The 21452-nt window shown below is 51.6% G+C and overlaps 8 protein-coding genes across 8 annotated transcripts; 3 read left to right on the forward strand and 5 right to left on the reverse strand.

The window, feature by feature from the left end:
* Nucleotides 1-364: 364 nt before the first annotated feature.
* Nucleotides 365-1588, reverse strand: CC77DRAFT_927020 (hypothetical protein; the record flags this gene model as incomplete). Its single annotated transcript, XM_018533967.1, has 1 exon — nt 365-1588. The coding sequence occupies one exon, from the start codon at nt 1586-1588 to the stop codon at nt 365-367; it is 1224 nt and encodes a 407-aa protein (XP_018390364.1).
* An 869-nt stretch (nt 1589-2457) lies between these two features.
* Nucleotides 2458-3245, forward strand: CC77DRAFT_926705 (hypothetical protein; the record flags this gene model as incomplete). The annotated part of the gene is made up of 3 exons (XM_018533948.1): nt 2458-2508; nt 2640-2783; nt 2961-3245. The coding sequence occupies 3 exons, from the start codon at nt 2458-2460 to the stop codon at nt 3243-3245; spliced, it is 480 nt and encodes a 159-aa protein (XP_018390365.1).
* A 589-nt stretch (nt 3246-3834) lies between these two features.
* CC77DRAFT_293229 (hypothetical protein) lies at nt 3835-7399 on the reverse strand. Its single transcript, XM_018531091.1, has 2 exons — nt 6953-7399; nt 3835-6899 (listed from the first exon to the last, which is right to left on the reverse strand). Exons 1-2 carry the CDS (start codon nt 7307-7309, stop codon nt 4059-4061), a joined length of 3198 nt encoding a protein of 1065 aa, XP_018390366.1. The 5' UTR covers nt 7310-7399; the 3' UTR covers nt 3835-4058.
* A 2885-nt stretch (nt 7400-10284) lies between these two features.
* CC77DRAFT_1056773 (hypothetical protein) lies at nt 10285-10805 on the forward strand (the record flags this gene model as incomplete). The annotated part of the gene is made up of 3 exons (XM_018527935.1): nt 10285-10331; nt 10381-10512; nt 10571-10805. 3 exons carry the CDS (start codon nt 10285-10287, stop codon nt 10803-10805), a joined length of 414 nt encoding a protein of 137 aa, XP_018390367.1.
* Nucleotides 10806-11481: 676 nt separating this feature from the next.
* CC77DRAFT_1004633 (hypothetical protein) lies at nt 11482-11970 on the reverse strand (the record flags this gene model as incomplete). The annotated part of the gene is made up of 1 exon (XM_018523280.1): nt 11482-11970. The coding sequence occupies one exon, from the start codon at nt 11968-11970 to the stop codon at nt 11482-11484; it is 489 nt and encodes a 162-aa protein (XP_018390368.1).
* Nucleotides 11971-12787: 817 nt separating this feature from the next.
* Nucleotides 12788-15223, reverse strand: CC77DRAFT_294639 (hypothetical protein). The gene is made up of 4 exons (XM_018531092.1): nt 14783-15223; nt 14661-14723; nt 12994-14600; nt 12788-12871 (listed from the first exon to the last, which is right to left on the reverse strand). The coding sequence occupies exons 1-3, from the start codon at nt 14877-14879 to the stop codon at nt 13234-13236; spliced, it is 1527 nt and encodes a 508-aa protein (XP_018390369.1). The 5' UTR covers nt 14880-15223; the 3' UTR covers nt 12788-12871; nt 12994-13233.
* A 1850-nt stretch (nt 15224-17073) lies between these two features.
* CC77DRAFT_1056776 (40S ribosomal protein S8-B) lies at nt 17074-17782 on the forward strand (the record flags this gene model as incomplete). The annotated part of the gene is made up of 3 exons (XM_018527936.1): nt 17074-17078; nt 17131-17199; nt 17248-17782. 3 exons carry the CDS (start codon nt 17074-17076, stop codon nt 17780-17782), a joined length of 609 nt encoding a protein of 202 aa, XP_018390370.1.
* Nucleotides 17783-18763: 981 nt separating this feature from the next.
* CC77DRAFT_1056777 (malate synthase) lies at nt 18764-20440 on the reverse strand (the record flags this gene model as incomplete). Its single annotated transcript, XM_018527937.1, has 3 exons — nt 18764-19552; nt 19603-20027; nt 20077-20440. 3 exons carry the CDS (start codon nt 20438-20440, stop codon nt 18764-18766), a joined length of 1578 nt encoding a protein of 525 aa, XP_018390371.1.
* Between the last annotated feature and the right edge of the window lie 1012 nt (nt 20441-21452).

Raw genomic sequence — 21452 nt, forward strand, 5'->3', positions numbered from 1 at the left:
TGTAGTGTGCGGGGACATGCTCTCAAGTGGTGGGTCGTTTCCGCTCGTTAGGCTCGTTTGGGCATGGTGGTTGAGCATGGCGACCGGGCCGGACGTTTTAGCGTCGGATGCTAGGGACCGATCCGATGCTCCTGTCCCTTCGCCGTGGTTGTGCGGGCTGCGATAACTTGACTCGCACTGTGCGACGTGGGGCTCTACAGCATAGTCATAGTGAACGGTGGTGGCGTGAGGTGGGACGGGCTGCTGGTATTTGTGTTCTCTGGTGTCTGCTTGGGACTATCGGCGGGAACGAGGTGTCAAAATCGGGACGCGCGAAAGTAGTGCATTGTGAGCTATATGTGGTATGAGTATCTCAAATCAAAGCTCAGAAATTGCAATGCACGTCGGTGACGTGCCGGGCCAGCCGGTCATCTGGCGTTTCTCCTGCAGGCATGTGCTCGATGCGCACATGGCAGAGTCGGCATTCTGGTTTCTTCTTACGCTTCAGCTGTACAAACTCAATCCACACAACTCGAAACATTTCGTCAATCTTCTCTCTTTCCCCTTCATCGTCAATTAACTCCAGCAGCCCACCAATCTTTTCTTTCATATTCTCAAAGTCCGTTTCTTTCTTTTGTGCAGTCTTGACCCATTCTCTGCAGATGGCGTTCTGTACATTAGCGACTTTGAAGCGCTTGAAGTTGCCTGTCATGATGGTTGAGAAGTGAGTTGCAAGTTCTGCAGCATAGTTCTCGAGATGATTCTGTTGCTCTTCCGCTGAATCCCAGAAGAGATTGAGAGACAGCCAAAGGTCCATGTTCCTTATACGGTATACGTATTGCGCGGCTGTAGCTATGAAGAAGCCGGATGATACGGAGGTCGCTGTATCGAATATCATGTGAGACCAGAATGGTGGAAAAAGAAGAGTTTGACCTGGCTTCTGGATGATGAAAATACCATGTTGCAGTTCTGCGAGGATGCCCAGAGCAACACGCGAGGTGTTAGCAGCATGCATCTCCCCATATGCTTTGCGGAGGACGTCTAGGTTTGCCTGTAACGGAGGAAACGTAAGCCATACCTTCGAACCGGTCAAGAGCGTTGTGGAGAAATGATGGTCATGATATTCCAGCTCGAAAACCTCACCTGCAGGAGCGACCGTCAAGAGGAAGTCTGATTGACCTAGCATACCTTCACTTTCCCATCCCGGCATCCAGCGCCATGCCCGGTTGAAGGTAGGTGACTGCATGTGTACGACAGCACCAGGGTCAGAGTATGTCGGCGTTTGGATATTGTCAAGCAAGTGCATGATGGCAGTCGCGTCTTCGCCTGGTGAGCCGCGTGAGGGTGCAAAACGAAAGTGATTTTCGCCTCCAATATCGTTCTTGATCGCATTCTCTACCGACGCGGGGCTAGGAAGCGAGCCAAAGGTGAATGGTAACTCTGTAGACAGATTTGGTGTATCCCATGGGGATGGGCCGAATACACCGTCTTTTTCTTTGCGAAAGTGCTTTAGTTCGTCCTCATTCAAGGGATGAACACGTCCGCGTTGGGCCATCCCAAAGGCGAAAGCTGCTCGACGGTCGACTTGATATCGTTCAAGCTCCGCCATGACGTCAACCAGGTCTTGGTTGTGTAGGTCAGAGCTAGTCGTGGCTGTATCTCCTGACACACGCTGGGGTGTGGACGTAGTGATGACATGAAGGCTGCCGGAATTGAGGTTTAAATTGTTGTCTTCTCGTAACTGCAGATGATTAGTAGCGGCCGTGACAGCTACTCTACGTGCAGAGAAATCCATGACAAGTTGAGTCTCGCAAGACGATACCAGTGGTTACGATGGATGTATATTTCTCTTGGAGTGTTGACTGGCATAAGACTGAGCTGTAAAATATGATTGCTTCGGGCCTCACATGACAAGTGAAGGTAGTTGTCGGTCAGTTAGTGCCACAGGTTCTTGGCGAGGTGATTCACTTGTGCCTTTTGTATCAGCGGTGTCGTAGCGGGGTTGCTGCTGCCTTGCGCCAGCCACGTCTGATTCCTTGCCACTCAACACCATACTCATGTATAAGGTGGCGATGTTTTCGTTTGCATCGCTCCTAGGGTATCAGCAGGACGCGTACGTTGATTGTGTTGATCGAAAAACATCGGTATAGAGATGCATGAATATCATCTGGAATACTGAGGTACTAGCATGACATAGGAGCGATGAGCTAGCACAGCGACCGAGCTTGTCCAGATACTGTAGGCTTCCTCGGTACGAGGGTAGAAATAGAGAAACTAATGAAAGTACTTGTGGTGTTCGCGTGGGTGCAGGCCATCTCGATGTCGCGCACCAGCCACCAGCCACCGCGCCAAACGCCAAGAGGCTAGCTTGCTCGGGCTTAGCCCGCCCACAGGTCTCAACACGGAGTTGCAATATTGAATTCGCGACCGACGACAACCCCACGACTAACACACAGGTATCACGCCAACACCGCCAACATGCGTACCTACGACGATTCCTTCAGCGGTCAAAAGATCTACCCGGGCAAGGTGCGTTACATTGCCCCTCCACGTCACGGCGCCCGCCACCCAGATGTCGAAATCCCGCCATCGCGACGGCAACAAGGCGGAGGATGATGGAACATGACAATCGGTCGGACATTTGCTGATGGCATCAACAGGGCAAGCTCTACATCCGTGGTGACAGCAAGATCTTCCGCTTCCAGAACGGAAAGACCGAGTCCCTTTTCCTCCAGCGCAAGAACCCTCGCAAGATTCACTGGACCACTCTCTACCGAAGGGCGCACAAGAAGGGTATCTCTGAGGTTAGTCGCTGCAATTCATACACACGACACGCGCTGCTGGGAATGTTTGGAGAGGAAGCAGACTATGACATCAGTCTACACTGCGGACAGGCTTGACAAACAAACGCATTCTCAGCGGCTGTGTCCTCTCAATTCCATTACCTCGAGGCGCACTCGCTAACCACCTCCACCCAACAGGAAGTCGCCAAGAAGCGTACCCGCCGCACAGTCAAGCACCAGCGTGCCATCGTCGGTGCTTCGCTTGACGTGATCAAGGAGCGCCGCAGCCAACGTCCCGAGGCTCGTTCCGCTGCCCGCGCCGCCGCCGTCAAGGAGGGCAAGGAGAAGAAGGCCGCCGCCGAGTCAGCAAAGAAGGCTGAGAAGGCCAAGAACGCCGCCGCATCCGCACGAGGCAACGCCGCCAAGGTCAGCAAGCAGGGTGCCAAGGGTGCCGCACCAAAGGTGCAGGCAAGGACTCGTTAAGCTGGGTTCGATATGGCGTGCATAGTCTGGGTTATGGCTGGTTTTTCGGGATGACTCGGTGTTCTTTTACTCTCTTCCGATAAACATACCTACGGAAAATGGAATGAATGGAATGGCATCATGGCTTCTTCACTGACTCTTTGGCTTCGGTGTGCCGGGCTCTGTCCATGTTAGCGTCTTGCGCCATAGGGCAAATGCAATACCATGTCCTCACGAACACTGCGGAAGAGCTCGAACACCCATGTGTATGTATAGTACGGCAAAGGAACCTGGGCCGTCATGGCGACAGAGTCATGGTTATATGGCATTGTCTGGATACACTTGCACATCCAGCCGATACAGGAAGTAATTTGACCACTAAGCATACCTAAGTATCCGAAATGATCTGTCCCGCGTGTACATAGTGCTGCTAGTGTTCACGCCTTGTCACCTATCCACTGTTCCCTTGTCTGTAGACAACCTCTGGCGTGTCACGAACTCCAAATGAAGAGGTGTGGGATGTGAGTGTTTGCTCACTGTCCGTTTGCTTAGCTCGGTGCATATCGAACGTTGCAACCTTCAACCCTTGCGCTGTCACCTGCCTCACTTCTATAGTACACTACATTCAATCGTCATACCACTTCACGAGCTATCTACATCTTCAGCATGCTTTCAGACAACACTATCATCCTCGCCGCGATCGCGGCGTCAATCATCATCAGCATTGTCACCATCACCAGGATGCATGATAAAGAAACAAGCAAGCCAGGATATATAGAGAGAGTACATAGCACATGATATGACTAGTTTCGACTCCATACTGCATTACTCCAACTAAGTTGTCTCATCAGGTGTGTCGGTTTTATTCGCGCCTACTAGAGAATCAGCGGCAATACGGAGTGAGTATGACTGTAACATTTCAACCACGTATTTGTGTTTTTGTGACAAGGCCATGCTCAATGCTGTCTTTCCATCCTCGCCCCTTGTGTGTATATCGATTTTACCGGTAGCAAGCAGTAGCTCAACTATGCCTTCGTGGCCTTCGGATGCCGCCACCATCAACGCTGATTCTCCCCGATCATTGATCGCATTGAGATCAAGTTTGCCACCAGCAATTAGTAGCTCAACTATCTCTTGATGCCCCTCAGACGCGGCCAGCATCAATGTCGACTCTCTGATCTTGATCTTTGAGTTGACATCAAACCGGTCCGTGAAAAGCAGTACTTGAAGTAAGTCTTTGTCTCTTTGCGATGCCGCTGCCAACAATGGCGCCCACTCCCCCGGGCGCTCTCTATCAATGTCGGTTCTCTCGTCCTTGAAGAGTAGTCTGATGATATCCATGTTTCTCTTCTCCAGGGCCCATGTAAACGCCGTGCGGTATTCACGGTCTATCGCATTGACGTCAAGTTTGTCCATCTCCAGAAGCAGCTCAACAATATCTTTGTCTTCCTTCCTTACCGCTAGAATAAGTGGCGATAGCTCTTCTAACCGTCTCATCACTACAGGTTTCGCACGTTGATGCCAAACTTTGACTCTCTTGTTGACATCAACGCCGGCTTCAAGCAGTATTTTAACAATGTCCTTGTCTCCATGATCTATCGCCCAAGCCAGTGGCGTATCTATATCATATGTTGGGTCTTCGCTATCAACTGCGAGCTCTTTACTCTTCTGATATATTAGCTCAAGAAGTTTCAAACTCCCGTGCTTAGCAGCCCAGCGACAACGACTGCCGAAGTCCTTATCCACATCTCTTATTTCCGAGCGTCGAGCTTGGATGAGATTGCTAGAGAGCTGGTAAATACGATGGTTTCTCCCTGAGACGTCCCAAATATGATCTTGCCAGTGTTTGTTTGCATAAGCGTAGAACGTAAACACGTGTTCTGGCCTAGGGTTCAGAGAGCCACGCGCTTCTGCGAGAATCTTGCTCAGATCGAATGTAGGTTGCTTTCTAGATCCGAGAAGCTTCATTGCGAGTTGACGAGTAGTACCCGAAGACCCCATGGTGCTTTGCAAGATCTTCGAAGGTGCTGAATGTGCCATGATAGGACGTATTGCGGTCTTGGTCATCTGGGTTTCGAAGACACCGTACGCAAGATAAGTGATGACAATATCTGCCATCCTTATCCGTGCGTCATCGACAGTGAACCCAATATGTCTCGCATCGTCAAGGCCGTGCAAGAAATATTGCTTGACGCTGTGGTGTACAACTCGGACAGTTGACTCTTCCTCGTCGACTGTTAGAAGACACCCACAGCAAGCTAGCGCTGAATGAACATCGTTCAACAGTTTGGACGGATCCCAGGTTGTGTCGCCAGGAGTAACACTCAGGGCTTCTCTTAACTCGCTAGTGGTCAATGGCCGACACGCTGCCAGTACCAGCTGTAGCGTCTTTGCTTGAAGGGGTCGGTCAAGACTCCCCGACTTCCACAATATCCGTGCAAACGTCTGTGAGATATTCTTAGGTAGATCCGTCAATGCTTCACGGATATCGTGGTCGGTCTTCATACTACACAAAGACCGGATCTGAAGAGCCGCCCAAAGAAACATTCCTTGTGAACCAGCTATGAGCGCATCCTGTATTTCGATGATCAGAGTAGCATCTCCAATTGTCAGCAGTTCTTGGTCCAAACAACGATGCAAATCGGCTTCAATGAAGGCGTCAATATCGGGGTTCTTCTCTGGCAACGGAACGATGCGAGTGGACAAGAGGTGATGCGTAATTGACTGCAGACCGTTGTTTGGCTCCTCGCGAAACGAAGCACAAATCAGGACGTTGAGGTTCTCTTGGATCGACCCCATTGCTTGCACCAGCACCCTTCTCTCTTCGTCGTCGCATTCGTCTAGCCCATCTATGACAAAGAACGCTTTGTGATTAGGGGGGTAGCCTTGTAGGATGAGTCCTAGTATCTTGTCGGTGTCACCGGTAGTGTGAGTATCTCCGCAGATTTCCGAGAGTATGTCAAGATCATCGACGGTCCGTAGCAACTGCCGCGCTAGCGAACCCAGAACTACGCGTGCTTGCAGACTTTCTGGAATATCGTGTCTGCAGAAGAAGTACGTTATCAGTGGTCGTTCTTTCTCAGTTGAGATGTTGAGGTCGTCTACAATATTTGCCAGGAGTACGGATTTACCAGATCCCAGCTTGCCTGTACATATTATTGTGGAAGAATGCGAAGAATCTCTCCACTGTTCGTAGTCCACAAAATTTGTATAGAGCGACGTGTTTCCGGCCTTCCTCGTTTGCTTCCACACTGTTTCGTGGTCGTATGTAGAGCAGAAGTCAAGCACTCGGTTCTTAGTAGCAAACTTCTGCTGTTGCGATGCAGATTTGAACATTGATCGAGATAGAGCCCTGAAACCAGAACTCTCTTGGGCTTCGTTCAATTGCATTTCATTTGCGATCCATAATGCCCACTTGTCAAGATCGGTCCGAAATGCTTTCAAGTCTCCATCATTCAAGGAAGATGAAAATTGTTGGAGTGCTGATTTCTGTCCGAACTTAAACAAGTAACGGCAAAGTGCGACGACTACAATGAAGTATTCGGAGAGGTACGATTGTAATTTTGTTGATTGAGGATACAACACGCTTATTGCTTGGTGGCGCGGAGTGGACCGTCCGATGTCCATAAATATCGACGATAGCTTGTCTACGTAGTTGGACAAGCTCACAATCGACTGCGCTTTATTAGTATCCGATTGCGACTACGATACAACAGAGAGACACCGACCAATAAAGACATTCGCACCAATGTCCAGACACCACACGCTATCAGGTTCTGTGAACCTCCAACCACGACATCGCCAAGAGCAGCAAACTGCTGGACTCCCTGGAGGAAGTTTGTGAAGCGTGGGCCGAAACACTGACCACTATACTTCTTCGACATGCGACGATCTACTTCGGCCGTCAGCCGCATGACATCGCTCGGAGTTGGTGCCACCGAAAGCGACTGCGATCTCAGCGTGCGAAACCTAGACTTCTGCTCATTGGTCAGGTCGGCTTCGAACTCGGAGAGTGCCTGAGCGAGGCGGATATCAGGCTTGAGCGACGAAGCCTTGGTTAGAGCTTTAGACATGACTGTCGCCATTGAGCTAGAATAAGAGGGTCATGAAGTGACCACGCATTACCAGACCAGTCAGCGGTTAGGAGAAAAGCACGAGAATAGCCTGATTTGCGACTGGAGGTTGCGGTAGGGTTCGGATCGAATGCATGAGACGGCAGTAATCTGCAGGACGCGAAGCTGTAACACGATCTGATACGAGGATCTCTGTTGAGTCTTACATGAAAGAAAGAGTAGCCAGTGCAAAGATGAAAGCAGGCTACGATGCCAGCCATCGAGCTGAAGACCAGTCTAGGTGCTGCGCACAAGGCTGAACGTGGCTGCGCATCTCAGCCGCAACCCCGCTTCCCTTTCGGATTAGCATCGTTGATAGTCTTAGTCACTGCTGACTATCCCACGAGCATATCTTTCCGAAGAGAACGCTGTCAGAGTGAGAACAGATAGAATGGAAGCAAAAAAGCTGATAAGACCATCAGAGCTGCCTGTACCTGATCATGTCAGGCTAGAAAGAGGCTAGCGCAATCACGTGGGGATAACGTGACGACTCTCCCAAAGTCGAATCCTTTGACAACACGGCACACGGCGACGGAGTATGGTGACTATACTCCCACAGAGTGAGATGCAGCCCTATGTATGTAAGCTCGGTGGCTTCGGCGGTACAAAAGATTGTAAAACCTGACTAGCCTACCTAGGTACTCCCACATCAAGCGTCACCTCCACATCGGGCACTACACCCACGTTGGGTAGTACTCTACATTCGGCCATTATCAGAGATCTTCACGCCCTACAACGGTTTGTGCCTTTCTGCGATCGAGTGATCCCTGAGCAAAAACCGTGCGCCTAAGCACCATCTTCGTGGCGTCCGCCGCTTCCGGAAGTACCGCATTCGAGATACCGGCAGTCGTCACGCCCAAGAATTTTGCTTAGGTCAGGCCGTTCGACTTGGGTACATCCGGGAAACGGGTAATTTCCGAGAACATCCGCTGCTCCTGTTGTGAACGGCAAACTAGCCTCACGCGGTAGTGATGAACTGCTTGTCTTGCCCACATGTGGTACGACGGTCGCCGAAGATTGGGAGGTCAATTCACCGGCGGTGTAGTACAACGGCAGTAAGCTTGATCATGGTAGCTGCGATCGAGGGAGTTCCCTTAAGGCGATTTACGCGGTAGCCGCACGCCGGCGGCCATCATGCTACCCTACAGGTGCTTCTTGGTGTGTACCCTGAACCATTCCATACTGACTGTTGAATGCAGGGTCAGACGGAACAAAGTTCAACACACTGTGCAGATCGAATAGAAAGACCACGTTTTCTGCAGGGGACGCGATCTCATCTTTATTACGCAACTCTTCCGAGTCGCCATCGGGAAACTCGTGTCGACATAGGTGACGTTGGCTGACTGTCCAGAAGGCGCTGCCTTGCTGGGAACTTCTTCTTTCCAAATCCGTGGTCTTATGCGGTACGTGCGTGCGAGGCCTGGGGTACGTACATCCCGAAGTATTGCCCACTGGTTCAAAGTATTCACAGTCACGATGCAAATAGTACATGAAAGCAAAAGCTAGCGCCAAAAAGACGTAGGGAGTAGTTCTTCGGGCCGACCTCCTATGTAATACGCCTTGCCGAGCAAACCTAATTTGTGACAAGCATCTGTAGCGCGATGCGGGTACCGTGCTCCCGACCCGCAGCGCCACGAAGAGCCTCAGTTATTGCATATCATGTCTTCTTTCATTTGCGCTCGTACCGAAATGTGTTCGACATATCGGCACTATGAAGACTGGCAAAGCAGAGGCGCTTTGCTACTACACGGTCGTGTGATTTTCAACACATAATTCAAAGCACTCATGCAACATCGTTGAGTCCAGCTCCGCTCGCTGACATAAAAGGACTTGATCTCTTCGTTCGAGAGGTGCCGATCGTCTCTATTGTTGTTGCAGAAAACTGGAGAAACCTCGAATCATCCGCACCCGTAGCCCGGAACTCGTCCTCTGGTACATGTGGCCCATCAAAATATTATCCCGAGAATCACACGGTCAGATAATACGCCCAAGAACTTCTCCGCAGATGTGAGGAGGTCCAGGAAAGTGATTAACGCCAAGGTCAGATCCAATGTTCCAAGCCTCCATGCCCAGAATTTGATCTACAGTATAGTGGCAGTATGCTCGCATACGTTCGAAGGACAACCAACTATCTTCACGACACGACTACCTACTTCTCCTACTTCTCCAACTACAAATTCTTTCTATAATACTCATCTCTCCTATCCTTCCTGCTATAGACGTGTAGGAGGCTGACAGAATCGCGCCAAATGGGTTCTGGTGCTCGACTTTCCAGTAAGGCCGCGTAGTGCTTATGGTGGTAAGCAAGGTGAACAAGCCTAGCAGTGCAACACTGGTACTCATAGTTAACTCATTTGGGAAATCGAAACGTTCATCTTCCACACCACAATACGAGATGCGGCCGCCAGGCGTCACGGAGTTGCAGTCCTGGCTCGCCTCAAGCAGTATGCATCGATCAGTCTGAGCAGTTCTCCAGTTACTGGTACGGCTTTGGGCTGGGCGGACAGCGCTTCATCTCTAGTCGAACAGCTAACAATTTATACAAGACTGAAGGGCGAGGTAGAGCTTTGCATATAGGACTCGCTCAACTCAGGATACACTTGTAGCAGCGATCATAGAACACCACGGCGAAATTCTAGGTGGTCTCTCCGCACTGCTTGTAAGAGCGGTGTCTACTCTCTCGTACATCCAGGGTATGAGTACGATCGTGGAAGTTGAAGGCGATGCTCCGGAAATGACCACGCACCACGGTGCTTCAGAATCGGTCCTCTACGCTCGTCGACTTGCCCTCGATCGAGGTGGCTACGTTGATGGAATGTCTATATAAGACCTCACAGTTCACTTCTTCTCACTCCATCACAGCAATCAGCTTCAGTCACTCATTACCACACTCTCTTTACGAAACCCACACTCCTTAAGATCTCCCGATCATCCCAACCATCTTCAAAATGCACTTCAACTTCTCTACCATTGCCGTGGTCCTCGCCGCCATGAGGTATGCGACATCCATGTTTCATCACTTACCTCGCTAACCCATTGAACAGCGTCGCCGTCGAGGCTGCCCCCAAGGGAGGACGCGGCCGTGCGAGGGTCAAGCAGGGTGCCAAAGACCACGCCGGTGACGTTATCGGCGGCGCCGGCACTGCCGCCGGCTTCATCCCATCGACTGCTGGCAAGTAAGTCTAACGCCCAACCATATCCTGCAGCAATTTCGGAGCTGATGGTACGACTCAGGCACGTGATGCACAACTGCTGCATCAACTCCGGCGGTTGGACATACAACCCGGACGCTGTCGAGCTTACCAAGAAGGTGTGCAAGAACTTCACATCCGCCCAGTGGTACAACAACGCTTGTACTGAGGCCGCGGGATCTGAACCAATCTCTGGTGACTCTTTCTACTCCGCTTGCAAGGCCGCGAAGCCCGAGGGCGGCGACACCATTGGCGCTGGCTACCGCGCTACTTGCTAAGCGGCCAGTGCGGTTGCACATTCGCGACGAGCCGCATTGTTCATCGATGGGAGAACTTGAAGAGATGATTCAAGAGATAATGAGGCTGGCGGGTTAACTTTCAAGTCACTCCCTTATGCTACTCTGTTGAGTGGATATCTATCTTTATCTGTAGTACTTAATATTAGGCGTTGTTTTGGAAAACTTTGAGTTGACTTTTGCATCCGAGTGAACATCTTGAGTGATATGGTAGAAAGAACTTTGTCACCTGCTTACCATAGAACACCATTAAAGAGTTGATGGTACTGACAACATATCGCCTATCCAGTGAAGTCGAGGCGATCAAGGCATCAGTCTTCTGTCTTCTCTTAGCATCTTCTCAAAGCCTCAGCCAGAAGGATCAAGATGTCACAAGTAGTACAACCAGAAGAAAACAGAAACGTTCAGATATGATCACAGTATTATTATCCTCCACATTATGCAGTATCTCCCTAATCTCAACTCAAGTCCTATAAAACGCCTCGTAATCCCAGTGGTATATGCGCATCCCCAAAATCACTTTTTGTTTTACCCTTCCCCAGGGTATCTGCGCATCCCAATATCCCAAAAAGAATTCACTTTTGTTGACCCGTTTCCCATTATTAACATCCTCGGATCTTCTTTTCCCCTCAAGAAGCTCACTTCGCAAAGTCGCTTCCTAGTTGTGAGGAGCACCGTAGGTGTGCTCGTAAGCATTGCTGACGCTCCTGTGGTGCTCAACAATCTTGTTCTTGAGTCCCTTCCAGGCCTTCTGGTAGTTCCTGGGTCCCTCTTGCGCAGCCTCCTTCTCCTCAAAAGTAGCAGGCGCAGCACCGACGCTCTTCCTGGATGCCTCGCCGCTCTGCCTCGGGCTGCTCGCAGTAGACGATGAGCGAGATGCGGAGGGAGAGAAGCTGGGGCTGTAGTAGACGGCAAAGGCAGAGTTCATCTCTTGGTGGTGCTTCTTGAGGGCTTTCCAGGCCTTGGAGGCGTTTGTGGGGTTGCGCTGTTGGCTGGAGGTGGTGGAGGGGTTGCGGGAGGTTTGTGTGGAAGATGCGGGGCTGGTGTAGGTAGATACGGAGCCGCCGTAGTAGGCGTTGCAGGCAGCGTTGATGCTCTCGTGGTGGGCCTTTGCGTGAGCCGCGACGGAGGAGAGGAAGTTGGGCATTTTGGTGGTTGTGGTGGTTGTTTGTGTTGGAGTGTTGATCGATGTGATGTTGATGCTTGAGATTCGATTGAAGATTGGTAGTAGTGGTAGTAGTAGTTGCTATGCTTGTAGTATGCTTTACTGTGCTGATGGCCTTCATCCTCACGTACCACCATCCCCTTTATACTCCCCCAGCCAATCCCCCAGAATATTCTCTATGACACTTGCCAAGCATCACCGGTCACACCTTACATTCAAAACTCTTCGCCAAAATTTTAACAGACCACACCGTTGCGCACGCCCTGCACCTGTCGACAAAACGATCGTGAGATTCTGTGGCGTCCGCCGCTCTGATTGGCCACAGGGCTGACAAACCCATAGAATTCCTGTCATCGAACACCTTAACAGGGCGTGAGAGGGTCCGTGCCGCGATCATTATGACCACCAGGTGTCCACGCCCTACCATGGTGCGTCTTTTCCGAAGGCGCGCCGGAGCGTTTCCCGTCGGCGGCTAATTTCGTCAGGGCGCATCGTGTGTGTAAAGGCGCGGTGATGAGTTTTCGGTTCGTGTCCTCCAAAGGCAGTCTTCTAGCAGCTAACGGCATGGCGGGGGAAAACTCTGTTATTGGCTGCCACGCTTCGTCGCACCACGCTGTGTACCTGATCCACGCAGGGCCTTTCCCGCCGCCCAGTTGCCCGTCGGATGCCAAGTTTGCTTCTGTGCTTTTGGGCTAGACTCTGCTGTTGCACTGGGAGTGGATGTTTGTACGTAAAGTCGCTGTTTTACCTTGTGCGACATGTCCGTTAACTGTTAGAAGAATGCCTTTGGAGGTTTGGCGACGAAAATTTGATGTTTGGTGAGGGCGCGCCCGCGTGACGACGATGTGGTCGGTGTGGATAGGGGGTGATGATGTGACAGCAGGTGAGTGATTTTCTGCAAGCTCACGATCGTGTTCACAGATCCTTCTCGATGGCACAAGCTGTCATCTGACTGCCGTGATCGTGAGTCTTGCGATGTGCGACAGACGATGACTCTGCGTTCATCAGCTACAATACTACGCGCATTACGCAGCGTCAGCGACCCAGCGCCGTCTACATCAACGTGGAGTTGTCGCAAACATCAGCATGATACGAGCTTACGTCTGTCACCAAATGGCCGACCAACGATGCAGCGCAATTTTCGTATTCTTAGTAGAGACTCGCAAACCAGACGCCATCCGATGCAAAGACAGGTCTATTACGCAAACATCTATAAATTCATTGCGGAGGAATACGCGACCCTGTTCATAGTCGGATTGTGAGAATCCCCACACCCCACCAGACCAGCAACAGCAAGCCTGCCGGCCAGCTTCCTGCGATCGTACTATGGGCTCGTACCGTACCAGCGATAACCGGGCCTCCTGTGGGGTACAAATAGCCGTTCGACTGCCCGTGATAGCTCCCTCCACTTACACCGCACCCTGTCCCCAACGGATCTGGCTCCCTCGTCAATGTGGCGATTGTAGTAATGGGTTGAAGGGTTCTCGTAGCTCCTTGTACGACTACAGCAGTTCCGCTATGATCTAGGCTCAGCGTCGTGCCGTTTACAGTGACGGGGGCGCCGCCTGGAATAAGAGTTGTACCAGGACCCATCACAATGTAGCCAGCGCGATTTGGCGTGTAGACATGATTTCCGTAAGTTAAAGCAGCTGCAACTGTGGTATATACGTTGCCAAAGATCGGGGTGATACTGGTCGTTCTTCCGTTGACGATGAGCGCTGTTGCGGAAGATGCGAGGGCAAGTGTTGTGCCAGATATCGTAAGTGGTTCGCCTCCAGGAAGAAGGGTTTGACCTGCGATCACGTACTGTGTCTGCGAATTTGGTGCGATGGTTTTGGTACCAATAGTGAGTATTGGTGGAAGTGGTATCGGTGGTTGCGAGACGGGCACATCCGTAGCTGCGGACTGGAAAGGCAGCAACGAGATGATGGTAGTACCAACGACGATCTTGGTCTTGCCATCTGAGGTCTCGATCGCCACAGGTGTGTCTCCAATGGTAACGGTGTCGCCAGGCGTCAGAGTAAGAGAACCCCCTACTGCAAAACCACTACCGCTTGGGTCTTGATCGACGACAATGTCGGACGCACCAGCCGATATCGTTACCTGCGGAGGTCTTTCCGTGGTTGCTTGCGCAGTCGCTTCTTGGATAGTAGAGCCATGTTGTTCTCCGACCGGGGTATCAAGCCACCCTGTTGCAGGTATCTCATATACTGGCGAACATCCTCTGCATGGCCGTGTAGAACTGAAGTTGGGCTCAGGGATCTCATGATGGCCATTCGGGTCTCCAACCTCCGTCACGGCTGGTGGGATTGGTCTTAGGCCTTGAACTGTCGATATCATTGGTAGCGTCCCTGTAGCATTTCCTTGAGACGAGGTTGATATGGTTGTCACATCTGTTAGCAATGCGTATGGCGGGTTGAGTGCTACGACTGAGGATGGCAAAGGCGCTGTTGTGACGATAACGGGTGAAGGTACCGTCAGAGCTATGGGCCCTGATGTGGAGGACAGACTGCTGAGGGTAGACTGAATAGGCCGCGAAGGTATCAAGTTAAGAGGGCGTGATCGGACAGCCGGCGGAGGCGCAGCATTTGTTGATGTACCGGAGTTAGAGTCTAAGAGGTAACACACGTTTCGTCAGTCATCGAAAACTGGTGTTCATCAATGCAACTCACTTGGCTCCAATATTATTGAGTTCAGGCTTCCCGCTGCCGCTGCCGATCCATGGTCGGGTAGTTCTTTCTCAGATTAGCACAACAGGTTTTTGTTTTTACGACCACCAACGTCCGGTGCCTACCCGCTGATGGTAGTGCAGATGTAACACCTATCCAAATAGCGCCAAGGCACAACAAATTGTACAATGGGAAATCGATAACAGAGCAGGTGATGCGCATGGCAGTCCTTGGAGATGGATATCATCGGGTCGTAATGCGGAAATAGTAACCACGAGAAGCAGGAAATCTGCAGCCTTACATTTCATCCAGGTGACAGCCCTTCTCAATACCTGATACGGAATCTAAGCAAGCATAGAAAGAGGATGAATCGTAAATCTCCGCGTTCTACATATACCGAGGAAGTGGCCGGTGACTGAGATAAAGACTAGAACAGTGGTACACAGCATCTACTTAGATTGCTATTGATTAGACTTTCATAGAAGCTGGGGTCGTTATTGTGCCGATTGGAAACGCCCGAGTGTGGAGATGGCTTTACCCGGAGCGGGAACGCGATATTATACGTCAGCTGGACGTTGGCCAGCGGCTGGTTCCTTCTAGGTAGCTTAGCGAGCCTTGACCCTTGTCCAACACTCGACTCTGCTGCAAAGCTGACAGCGTTCCCCCATGAACGAACGAGTCGCGATTGCGCAGGTTTTGGTAAATGTCCACAACCAGGTCGAACGGATTCCAGAAGCAGGGATCATGAAGAAACGCCATGTGGCCGACCAGGGCGCCAATCCATAAGTGATGTATGCTGTCTTCGGTGCGTGCGGCATCTCATGATCATCTCGACATGACAGGAGCTAAGCATACATGGTTAGTCATGTTCCATGGTACTAGTGCGTACCTACGATCTACAGTCTAATGCTTTTTGTACAAGCTTTCTCGACGACGAACTAAAAGTCCTTTTCAAAACTTAAATGCAGTCAATGAACTTCCAATGCAAACACGACTTGTCGACACAACATTGGGTTTGCGGAGAGACCATGCGAAGCGCTCGGGACGGGTGGCGTGAACGACATTCACCCGGATCCATACAGGCGGCAATCCTCCCATGCAAAACCGGACACACATGGTAAAGATGTGTAGAGTATGTTTCCAGGCGCCCGCTAGAAACGTCCCTCGTGGCAACCCACAAATCACCGGACCTGCATTTGTCGGTGTGCTCTGGGCTTGATACTATCTGGGCACGGAAAGGTCTTTGGAGACTTGATGTTTTGATCATGCGGCTGCTTTCACGGATGATAGCGGAAGGTTCATGCGTGTAGCCGGCGTATGCCTCGCTCCCGATGTCGCTCCGAGCTTTCGCATAAGGAGTTATGTTGGTATGTTGAATCGGGGGGTGTTGTTTGGATCACCGGCGTTAACGTTTCTTTTGCCAAATTCAAATTTCGTATAGCGGGAACAAAGACGATGAAGGGTGTTCATGATTGGCCTTGGGGACCAGAGGCCGCTGATCTGACCTACCTGGAGATGACAGCATCGACAACAGCTCCTTCGAGACGGGTCGGTTGCCGCGTTGCCGTATATAACAAGAAGAATTGGTGAGATCAGCAGCATCAGTAAATATCGAGGAAGATACAACCTTAGCGTGCCACGTGCGGCTAGCAGCTACGACACTCAGAGATCGATGTAGAAAGTTGCAAAGCAGCAATTCGGCATAGCGGTTGATTGCAGAACTCTTCATAATCAAGAAGGTACTGCCCGCCCAGTTGGTGACTCCTGACTGATAGCTAGACCATTGGGTTGCAGTCCAGTGAGCATCTCAAGCTGCTATCCTGATGCTGTAATCAATGCCACCAACCGTAGGATGCGATGCCGCTCAGTTGACAAGAGATAGAGGTTCCGGTGCCGCAGCTGCATCTTTCTTGATTTTCATCGACGCGGGATCTGTGATGTTGCTGGCAGTAGAAGGTGAGGGCTGGTGATGGTCCGACTTATCGATGGGGGCGGCGGAGCGCGACTGCCCACCACCTGCTCGCTTACTGCTAGCGTCCCTTGGCACCAACGCAGCTGCGAAAATGAGTTTCGCGAATTTCCTCTTCGTCTTCTGACAAGCGCCAACTAACCCTACGACAACACAGATTGCACCAGGAGACCCGACATCAGGTACGCTCTACAGAACACGCTCTATTCGAATACTCGGAGCCGTTCAGCATTGCGACACTCGAAGCTGCCCCGCGACTGGTCCGCCGCCGTCAGACGAAGTGTATGGTCGCACGCGAGCCGTTCGATATCTATCCTTCTACACCTGGCTATACAAGGCGGGGGGCTCTGCGGGCAGTGGGAGCAATGTTTCGGCTTCATTCAACTGCAATTGAGGACAAAGGCTAATTTGATTGTGTCGGACAGCGTCTTCTGAACAACCGCAATCATGGGGTATCTATTCTTCCCTCACCCTCAGTCTTGTACAAGCACTAACACCCGCCAGTATCTCACGAGACTCTCGCCACAAGCGTTCCGCGTCCGGTGCGAAGCGCGCATACTACCGCAAGAAGAGGTATGCATAACCCGATCGCTTCTCTAGTCATGTCTAACATGGCTTCAGGGCTTTCGAGAAGGGCCGCCAGCCTGCCAACACCCGTATTGGCACAAAGCGTGTTCATCTTGTCCGCACCCGTGGCGGCAACCGCAAGTTCCGTGCCCTTCGTCTCGAAGCCGGTAACTTCTCCTGGGGCTCCGAGGGCATCGCCAAGAAGACCCGTGTCATCGGTGTCGTCTACCACCCCTCCAACAACGAGCTCGTCCGTACCAACACCCTGACCCGCTCCGCTATCGTCCAGATCGATGCCGCCCCCTTCCGACAATGGTACGAGGCCCACTACGGCTCTTCGCTCGGCCGCAGGAGGCAGGTCAAGGCCGGTGAGAAGGAGGAGGACAAGAAGAAGTCCAACTCGGTCACCAAGAAGCAGGCCGACCGCTTGAAGAACGGAGGAAAGATTGAGAACGCTGTTGAGAAGCAGTTCGAGGCCGGTCGTCTGTACGCCGCTGTCTCTTCCCGTCCCGGCCAGAGCGGTCGCTGCGACGGCTACGTCCTCGAGGGTGAGGAGCTTGCTTTCTACCAGCGTCTCCTCAGGAAGTAGAGGTGATATTTGGGGCTTCTTCGGTGCATTGGTCAGGTCAAAATGGGTGTTTAGTCATGTATCTGGTCTGCATAGTCGCGGGACACTGAATGCACGAGGCATCATAACGCCACTTCTCTAGATACCACGAGACTACGATGAAATGGGTTTCAAATGTTCATGTGGAGTCTTTTTTTTTCCCTTTCGGTCCATCCTGCTACCACTGCACACCATTCATCAGTCCAACATCATGAAGCTGACATACCACATCAACATATGTCCATCACCGTCGCTCCCACGACGTTCAATACGATGACCCAGGTAAGAATTTTATACATAGTGCACTATTAATCATCATCATCATCATCATCACTATGCATAACTTCCCAAGGTAATCCCATCGCCCTTTCACATGACAACCCCTCTTTCTTATCCATGCCAACCACTCTTCACCGAGCCCCATCCCTACCATCCACGCACTCTTTCTATCCGACAACCTGGATCACACACCTCGGCACACGTCTCGTTTCGTCACATCTACAGCTTCGATGCCGCGACCGGAGAACCGACCTATGGTGGTAGCCGCGTCAGCTTAGATTCACATGCTTGAGGTTTTTTTCTTTTTTCTTCTTGTTTCTCAGCGCAGCGGCGGTGTAGGAGCGCGCAAGTGTAGTGCAGGTAGTGGTGTAGGCAGGTGATAGCAATAAAAACATGATGGAACGCTTCTTTGCATTTTTCATTTTAAACACATCTCTTTTCTCTTTTTTTCCACTTCAAAAAAGGTCTGGAACATTGGTATAAAGGTTACAAGGATACAGCAAAGTGGATAAACTCATAATAGTAGAAGAAAAAACCATGACAAAAGACTACAACTTGGAGGCTCCCTTGGGCGGACCTACATTCGTAATCTCATTGTAGAGCAGTCTGGGCATATAGTTAGCACATGAATCCATCTTTTACCATTGGCAGTCCAGCTCATAGGATGAATGGAGAGAAAGTCACTTACGAAGTCAAAAACTCGGCGTAGTCTTCACCAGTCACCTGTCCCTCAAAGTATTTGGCAGCAAGATGGAACTTGTTGCCCTTTGGCGCCTTATCACTCAACGCCTGCGCCTGCTCCTTCAGCAGCTTGAGGGCGTAATCCTTGGTCACCTTCTTGCCCTCGGCAGTCTCGACATTATGCCTAGTCCACTGCCACAGTTGTGAGCGTGAGACTTCAGCGGTGGCGGCATCTTCCATGAGGTAGTTGATGGGAACGCAGCCTACGCCACGGATCCAGGCTTCCATGTAGGACAGTCCGATATCCAGGTTCTTGCGGATACCGTCTTCAGTCACTTTGCCGGGGACGTTCATGTTGAGGAGGTCGTTGGCAGTGATGTGGACGTCTTCGCGGCGGACGTGCATCTGGTTGGGAGCAGGCATGTGCTCGTTGAAGACCTCGCTTGCAATGGCTGCGAGGGCCGGGTGGGCGACCCATGTGCCGTCGTGGCCAGCGCGTGCCTCGCGCAGCTTGTCGGCCTTGACCTTGGCCATGGCGGCGTCGTTGGCGGCTTGGTCGTTCTTGATGGGGATCTGGGCTGCCATGCCGCCCATGGCGTGGACACCGCGCCTGTGGCATGTCTTGATGAGGAGCTTGACGTAGGCGTCCATGAAGGGTGAGGTCATGGTGACGGAGTCGCGGTCAGGAAGGACAAAGTTGGGGTTCTGGCGGAAGCGCTTGATGGTGCTGAAGATGTAGTCCCAGCGGCCGCAGTTGAGACCGGAGGAGTGGTCGCGGAGCTCGTAGATGATCTGGGAGTAATTAGTCAAAGCATTGGATAGAAGTAAGAAGTGAGACATACCTCGTCCATCTCGAAAGCAGCGGTGATGGTCTCGATCAAGACGGTACCACGGATGGTTCCACGCCTCATGCCGATGTAGTCTTGCGCCAGGTTGAAGACGTCGTTCCACAGCCTGGCCTCAAGATGCGACTCCATCTTGGGCAGGTAGAAGTATGGTCCGGTTCCGCGCTTGACAAGCTCATGTGCGTTGTGGAAGAAGTAGAGGCCAAAGTCGAACAGTCCACCCGAGATGGGCTCGCCATCAACTGTGAAGTGCTTCTCCTCCAGGTGCCAGCCTCGCGCACGAGCGATGAGTGTGGGCAGTGTTCGGTCGGTGCGGAGCTTGTACTCCTTCTCGCCTTGCTTAAAGTCGACTTGCTTGCGGATGGCGTCGTAGAGGTTGAGTTGTCCGTTGATCATGTTATCCCATGTTGGCGCAGATGAATCTTGGAGACGTTAGCTGTCATTCCCTGCTCAAGGCGATGATGTACATACCCTCAAAGTCGGCCATGTATGTCCACACATTCGAGTTCAGGGCATTGACAACCATCTTGCGATCTGTCGGGCCAGTAATCTCGACGCGCCTGTCAACAAGACCCGGCGCTGGTGGTGCGCCTTTCCATGCATCGTTCTCGCGGATGTGCTTGGTCTCTGGGAGGAAGTCGAGAAGGTTGCCCTTGTCGAGCTCAGCTTGTCGGATTACTCGTCGCTGCAACAGCGCTTTCCGGCGCTCATTGAATGTGCGGTGGAGGAGCGCAAGGAAGACACAGGCGTCCTTGCTGAGGATGTGACGGTTCTGGTCGTTGAGGTCGCCGAGGATGTTGACCTCTCGTAGAATACTGTCGGCGCTAGCTGCCATTATGGAATATGTATATGTTCTTGTACAATTGATGAATATCTTCAGGGTATGAGGAGAGGAATGCAATCAAGTATGCAGCGTGCGGAGAGGGCTGGGCGGCCGGTAGATAATATATTCATGATACAAACGTCACCCATCTTGACGTCTGGGCCGAGGATCATCTTGCGTCGGCAGACCGATGCAGGCTAGTCGGCTGGCCGTGAATGGTAAACTCCAGGCCCAGGTTCGGGGGAGGGGAGCTTCGAGCTTGTGACGATGCCAAGTCCCGAGCGAAGATGCGGGGATAACCCAACCCGTTAGCACTAACTCGCCCGATCAGCACAACAAACCCTGACGAACAGTGGGTTAGCAGACGATTAAACGCGATAAATGTCTACGCGATATCGCCGCAGTAATGATTTTCACGCTGATATGTGGATAGCAGAGGCTGCAGGCGGACTGCACCGGCAATTGACGGAAGTCGCGATGCTGATGCTTGATAGCAATCGCGTTGCCGACAGCTTCGCCGGCCACTTCCGATGGCGCGTCCAGGTATGTAATCTTGCGCATTCTTACCACGGCACTTACACAATGATGCTGGAGTCTAGCGACCTTTTTATGATTCTCAGTCCTGATCATTAGCGGTGGGCTGTGTCGATCGCTGAGCGAAGACGTCAATCAGTCGTCATTCGCACATGGCAAGTATAGCGGGAATAACACCAGCCGAGCATCGCAGCACATGCAGAAGAAATGAACTAGAGCGCGTCACACAAGACCATACGATGAGTGCTTTGCCCTCTGGTCCGTGTCAATGAGGAACAGATATCATGCTCTCAGGCGTGGCCGAGGTATGCCTAGCGCTCAAAACCTTCACAGTGTTAGACACATATGGTAGAAACGTCAACAGCATGATTGCTGCAGGTTACGTCTTTTAATCATGAACATGTATTTTTTGTAGATCTCATGATAGAGGTATGTCGCATCTTCGATAGACATTGAGCCCATCAGTGCGCTCTTCAGTCGCTTTTAGCTA

The sequence above is a fragment of the Alternaria alternata genome (genome assembly GCF_001642055.1).
Source record: "Alternaria alternata strain SRC1lrK2f unplaced genomic scaffold CC77scaffold_2, whole genome shotgun sequence".
In the NCBI taxonomy this organism is placed as follows: domain Eukaryota; kingdom Fungi; phylum Ascomycota; class Dothideomycetes; order Pleosporales; family Pleosporaceae; genus Alternaria; species Alternaria alternata.